The following is a 6,570-nucleotide window of genomic DNA, read 5'->3' as shown; positions in this document are numbered from 1 at the left end:
CTAGATGGAGATATCATCTCGTTTTCATCTTCTAATAACATCGATTTTATAAGGGTATTAAAGTGATTTGGCAGATTATTATTAGTGTGTAATTAAATTACCTCAATATTTCAAACATTAACAAATTTTTGAATCATCATCCCTTTCCTAGGAAATCAATTCCACGAATTAGATTACCCCACAAATCAATTGTTGCGCTCCCAATCACCCGAACCGAACGTTTACCCCACAATTCAATTGCTGTGCTCCCAATTACCTGAACCGAACAATTACCCCACAATTCAATTGTTGGGCTCCCAATTACCCGAACAATAACTAGTTGTAACAACTTTAATAAAATTTGGGCACGGTCCTCTCCAAAAACTATTTATGATCTTGCACACTGCCGGTATTTAAATCATCTGTCCACTTCTGGTAAGAAATGCAGATCAACCTCCTCTCCGGAAACGAAATTCTCAACCAAGCTACTATTTGTTTTATCACTTATATTACATACTCGAAATAATTTTGATAAACAAATTGTCATTACAGAAAGGGATCTTGATTATGGGTACAACAAATGAAGGGGTATAATATCTCCAGAGTAATAATATCTACATTCTACAGTGGAGATTGGTCGAAAGAAGACCTGAGTTGAGGAATCGACTAGGGCACATATAAATTGGACTTCTCAACCTAATACAGACAACTCTATAATGATGCAGGGCGACCCCTATAAATAAAAACATAGAGGTGCCCAAATCGTCCCTGAACAAACCTGAGGCATACAAAAGCCAGATTGAGACAATCGATATAACGAATTACACATTTTAAACAAGAATTAATCAATTGGGTGCTTGTCAGCTTGGCGAGACGTGTAATGTGCTGAAAATGAGAGCACGGAGAGGAAAGCACTGGCTACAAAAATTGCATCGAACCATCTATGGTAGAAATCGAACTGAATGTCACCACCCAATACATCAGTGATGATTATCCTGCCACAAGAAAACAACAGATCTTCTTCTTCTCAGTTATTTACATTTCTTAAGTAATAAAATCAGTTACCCAAAAAAAGAAGAAGATATGTTAACATCGCTTATATTTGACATGGTTCAGACATTTAGAATCACATGATTCGAACAACGGAATCACCACAATGTCATAGACCTTGGAGGCTTGAACTCATGACAAAGTAGACGCATCATGAAGTAATACAAAAAAGGACAGTATTTCTAATTAAAAACAATAGATAATGGGACAGCATCAAGATAGAAAAATAAAAAATTTACCTGTAATCGGTTGCTAAACTCTTCCTTATTAACAGAATTGACGCTATAAAATACATTCCCATTATTTCAGACAGAAACAATACAACATTAGTCGATGATCCTCCACTACCAACTCTGGAAACTGCAAAGAAGAACTGCACGCAAAGGAGAAAAGCATAAGACGAAAACAATAGAGGATCAGCAACACCGAGATTAACAGCACAGTTCTTTTTTCTTTTTGAATCAAAATCAAGAGAAAGACAGGAAAAATGATACTACCTTCATTAGATTTGACAAGAAGCCTCGGATAGATATCACCACCAGCATTCCAATGAATAGCAGAGAGATATACTGCACATGAGAATAACAAAAACATTAAAATACATACATACTGGTTCAGAGAACAGATAAAAATGAAAAAAAAAAATGTCAGTAGCAGATACTCGAGCACTGAAATATTCAATTCAGTTGATTGTTGCCTTTTGCCCACCAACTAATGTGAAACCCAGATCTCCATTTGTTTCAGGTTTAAAGAATAGATATCAAACAAACTTATCCAAGTTGCTACTAATAAGGAACAGAATAAACAAGAAAAGCAAAATATGCCTTGCCAATAATGCTCTGCTAATCGTGGTACGTGAACAAGAACTTACTTGAGATAGCAGTGCAGCATTTATGCCTATATCGAAGTACTGCAAAAATATGCTGATTGTCATTGTCACAGGATCAACTGAACCAGACTGCCAAAACAAAACCAAAATGAGAAAATTGATATGAACTTCTATCCTTGATTGTTGATTCTGATAGACGAGAATTAAGAAACACAGGTGACAGTTACTATAGAGTATCAGTTACAGAGAACTTACATCCTTGAAAACAACACTCTGCAAAGACTGCAAATAAAATTAACCCGGTCAGATACGTGTATCAAATGCACAAACGACCAAGCAACAATGCTTAACAACATAAGGGCTGATCAAAAATCTAATCCCTTGATTTAATTGCTTTTCTTAACCTTCTTCCATGCAAAACAAGGAATCAATTCGTGTATAAATGCAGTTTTAGAATTCACACATTCTCCGGCTCACAGATAAGACTCGGAATTCATGCTTTCGCGTTAACATACATTGGTCATCAGGCTGCTAAGTATGAAGAATGTCCAATGCACCCGCATGTATGCCCTATTAGAACACTTTAATGGCTGACATGAGGCAATCTTAGAATAGTCGCATACTCAACAATGACCTTAGGAATAACTCAAATACTTTCAATATTAAGGTGCTAGATTTGTGGAGTGAACACAGGTAGGTGTATGAATAATCATCCAATAGAAGCATCAAAATGCTGGACATTTTGAGACAAATCTTATCCTAAGATGTGTTTGGAAAAACAAGAAAACACAATAATTTAGTAACCAAAAGTGAATTTGACATTCAACCGCCCTCGAAATAAGAAATGAGTACCTTTATCATTTTATAAACACAATAAACGGAACAAGCATAACCCAGTAGATTCTGTAAGTGACCCCTCCAGGTTCGAGAATATGCAGCAGCTTCCTGAAAAAGGATAGACGACAAGTAATTTAAAAGAAAAAAAATCAAAAAAATTCACCGATCACATCAAACTGACAAGAAACAATGAGATACAGGATGAATGTACAGTGTACAAACTAGCTGCATGAAATGAAAAAAAAGTGAAAAGGTAGTCTTCTGTTTCACATATGTATTGACCTTAGCTTGGCGTAGCTCATAAATCTCCAAGAATAGCTGCTTTGAAAGCTCTTCTAGGGCTTGTACCTCTGCTTCCATGCTTTTAATATCTTCAACATATTTAGGTACAGACATCAGAGGGATGAATAGAGATAAAAATATGAAATATAATGTTACAACTTTATCAGGAAATAACCCAGAATGAAGAACGTACCCTGCTCTTTCTTATCCTCCTGAACCGAACGAACAACTGTTCCAACAAAACGCTTCAGAAAAGATCTAGATTTTACTTTCTGTTACAGCCAGTTGCGTCCAAGTTATTAATGGATATTTAAGAAAGAAACGTATAACATATACTTACAGAAACACTCCATACATGCACTGATACGAAATTGTAAAACTCTTACCACTAATTCTTCTCAAATATTTTTGGCAATCTCTTTGCCGGATTTTCTCATTTTGCGACTGATTTTCATATTTTCAACGTATAGAATTCTAATTGTTGGGTTCTGATTGTGTTCAGACCACTTAGCATTTAGCATAGGTATAGACTTCTGATTTTCATGTCATATAAAGGCTAAAGGCAGGCTACACTAATGTATCAAAAGATACAAAATGAAATTGTAGGAGAAAAGTGCTTGCTAAAGAAGGATATAGTATAGGCTTATCGATACTTTTATCCTGCTTGGTAAAAGGAGAACAATAGTACGATGCTACTACCACTAAGAACTATAGAGGGTTGCTCGAAGTAAGAAAAGTCCAAATCTCAGAACTCATACTGTATTTTTACATTATAAGACAATAAATTTGATTCTAATTTCCAAATTCGGATTAGTGAATCTCATTGGATTTCCGTAAAAAAAAAAACGACAGAGACACTTCAAAGGAACACGATGAGGATATGCTGAGTCATACTGGAATACCTCTTCAGATTCTTGAATTCGCTCCATCTCCATCTGAGATAGAATGATTTTCTTTTTCTTTGCATTGCAAGTCTCAATTGATTGCATCAACTGTCTTTCCAAAGCTTTGATATCTGTTTCCTCAATCTCCCTGCCATACACAAATAGATTTGTATCCATTTGTATTAAAACATCACAGTACAAAAATGTATTCTATTTGACGTTTGATTGTATCAATAGAGCGCCACTAGTAACATCAGTTTTTACTCGAGATTTTGGACGTAGTGTTTGTTGTGGCACACTGGCACTCTTTAACTGGTTTGGAAGGATATATATCACAAGGTGAGGGTGATAATATATTACTTATGAAATTTAAATGCTGAAGAAAAATACATGAACTACCAAACATAATTATCTTTTTTCATGCATAGCTTTCGAGAGTTATAAAAAGGCAATGGTGGTACATCATAACTGCTCCTTGATTGTTTCAACAGATGGTGCACTTATAAAAGATGTGGAATTAACTACCAAGTACCTGATGAAGAGAGATAGGTAACTGTAAGGCAGATTGACAGCACCAAAACCAGATAGCACAGCCATGACAGTCACACCTATTACTCCAATTCTGCTAACCAACTGAGCCATGGTGAAAAACCCTGAGAAGAAAATAGGTCAAAACAGGCCTACTACTAGTTAATGGATAGTAGCAATATGCAGGAATAGCGGAAAAGAAGAAGAAGCATGCACTGCTTTCAGAGGTAATAATGCAATATCACCTAAAGGGAACAGGCAGAAGAACACTACGGAAACAACAAGAAGCAGGAAGCAAAAAAATGCAAGGTTTTGCTCAAACTAACTTCACTGCTGGTGGTCTAGTACAAAAAACAAAAAACAAAGGTAAAAACCCAGTTCCTTATTCAAATATGTGCTCCTACAATGAACATCCCAGTTGATTGCGCGAGTTAAATTGGGGGAAACAAAAAAAAGATGGTTAAACATAAGTATGGAACCTCCACTCTCAAATAATTAGATAGTGATCGAGCAACAATTGAATCATTCGAATACTGACACTCCTTACAAATTCCATCCGCAGCGGAACAAAACAAGGTAAAAGTAGAATCTGACCTTTATCAGGCATCGGAAAGTGAATGCCCATGCGCCAAAAAGCATAAAGAAACGCCAACAAGAATAAGATGGCACCAACCACGGCTCTTTCCCTTCTTACTCCTGGAATGATGAATATATAAACATGCTAGAATAATTATCACAAATTAAGGACACACTTTCTCCGAGATAAATAAAAAGCTGCGGTCAAGTTAGCTGGCACAGTTTGATCATGAAGGATACGAAATCCAAAAGCAACTAATAATAACCAGACATGTCTCTCAATTTTTAAGTGTCACCACACAAGACAACACTTGAGAAGAACTGGGAAAACTTAACCCCTTCTCTACACATGCACTTGGTTGCCACACCTCGCACCTTCCTGATACATATAGGGCACTCGAGTTGTAATTAGGTATTTGTGTAATCTAGATACTAGATTTTTCATATCTGTACCAATATTGAACTCTCTTACTCACGCATCTCAAAATGTGTAACTAGGAAATCAGCAATTCCCCTAAGTTGTGCAAAACTTATATGTAGTTGTGAAATTGGCCAAACCTAACCATGGGGTAAATTAAACGTGACCCATCCCCCTCAGTTTCGTATTATAAAATGAAACAGAAGAGACTGACTGACAACTAAAAGAAGAACATACCGCTGTTGCGAAGCATCAAATAGCAATGATAGTACGGCAACATAAAAACCAATAACAGTATCAAGCAATACAAATCCACCTTCCAATTTATCCATCTTGCCCTGTAACCAAAAGGTATAATTATCAGTGCAATGCCCAAGGTCCTAAACAATAAATCCCAATAAACAACCAAAACTAACACAAAAGATTAGATAAAAGTAAACAAAGGTATTTTGTTTTAGATTAAACTTACTCCTTAGAAAGAACCGGAAGGATCTCAAAAAGAACAAGTTGAAAAAGATTGCAAGAGAAAGCGAAAACAACACTAAAAAGGATCTGAACGAGAGCCCTTTTTTCTTCATACTCTTTATATAATCTTCTATTAAGAAACCAAAGTCCTGCCCATCCAAGTAACGAAAGAGACCCTGTTATAACAACTCCTTCATAGATCGTCCATCCCCAACCCATTTCCCTCTTCTTCTTCCCTCAAACCCTAGATCGTTGATTCAGTTTGTTTTTTCAGGGGAATCATTTATTACTTCCCTAAAATGTTCTCTCTCCCTTCGCTTTCACTCTTTCTGAGTTTCGCGGCATGAGATAATTGCTTCAGATTACAGCTTTATTTTGGGCTGAGCTGAAAGGTTTGTCAATTAGTTTGGGTGGGATTTTAGGCTCAGGCCCAAAAAGAAAATCTTATTCTCCGGCCTAGCTGTAAAAAATCTTATTCCCACATTATTATATTTTTGTGAAAACTACAGCCACACCTATTTTTAAGATTTTGGACACTGTGAAACCACCGACAAAAAAGTTCAGGGGCGCACCTAATTTTGGCGAAAAAATTGCTCCCAAACCCATAATTTATAAAATTAGGTTTCTTCACGATTTATTCTTCAATTTCTTTTCTTCTTCTTCTCTACCGTGAATTTCTTTATGCGCCCGAACTTTTAATTTCAGTTTCCACAATCCAAAAC

General features: G+C 36.1%; 1 protein-coding gene across 1 annotated transcript; it reads right to left on the bottom strand.

Moving 5' to 3' along the window:
• Positions 1-465: 465 nt before the first annotated feature.
• Positions 466-6,215, bottom strand: LOC113297571 (GPCR-type G protein COLD1-like). The gene is made up of 13 exons (XM_026546082.1): positions 5,853-6,215; positions 5,621-5,721; positions 4,984-5,085; positions 4,394-4,514; positions 3,880-4,009; positions 3,171-3,249; positions 2,978-3,066; positions 2,711-2,803; positions 2,114-2,140; positions 1,901-1,987; positions 1,527-1,598; positions 1,269-1,402; positions 466-974 (listed from the first exon to the last, which is right to left on the bottom strand). Exons 1-13 carry the CDS (start codon positions 6,065-6,067, stop codon positions 821-823), a joined length of 1,404 nt encoding a protein of 467 aa, XP_026401867.1. The 5' UTR covers positions 6,068-6,215; the 3' UTR covers positions 466-820.
• Between the last annotated feature and the right edge of the window lie 355 nt (positions 6,216-6,570).

Source organism: Papaver somniferum, chromosome 7 (assembly GCF_003573695.1).
Source record: "Papaver somniferum cultivar HN1 chromosome 7, ASM357369v1, whole genome shotgun sequence".
In the NCBI taxonomy this organism is placed as follows: domain Eukaryota; kingdom Viridiplantae; phylum Streptophyta; class Magnoliopsida; order Ranunculales; family Papaveraceae; genus Papaver; species Papaver somniferum.
Note: the sequence above shows the minus strand (reverse complement) of the source record. Positions and strands in the feature narration are given on the sequence as shown.

What these genes read in the sequence shown, in the direction of transcription:
- LOC113297571 (XM_026546082.1), bottom strand. Translation starts at nt 6,067, where the DNA reads ATGGGTTGGGGATGGACGATCTATGAAGGAGTTGTTATAACAGGGTCT. An exon ending in GAATTCAAGAATCTGAAGAG is followed by an intron (nt 3,250 to 3,879) that starts GTATTCCAGTAT and finishes TGGCTGTAACAG; the next exon opens with AAAGTAAAATCTAGATCTTT. An exon ending in TCTTGTCAAATCTAATGAAG is followed by an intron (nt 1,403 to 1,526) that starts GTAGTATCATTT and finishes CTTTGCGTGCAG; the next exon opens with TTCTTCTTTGCAGTTTCCAG.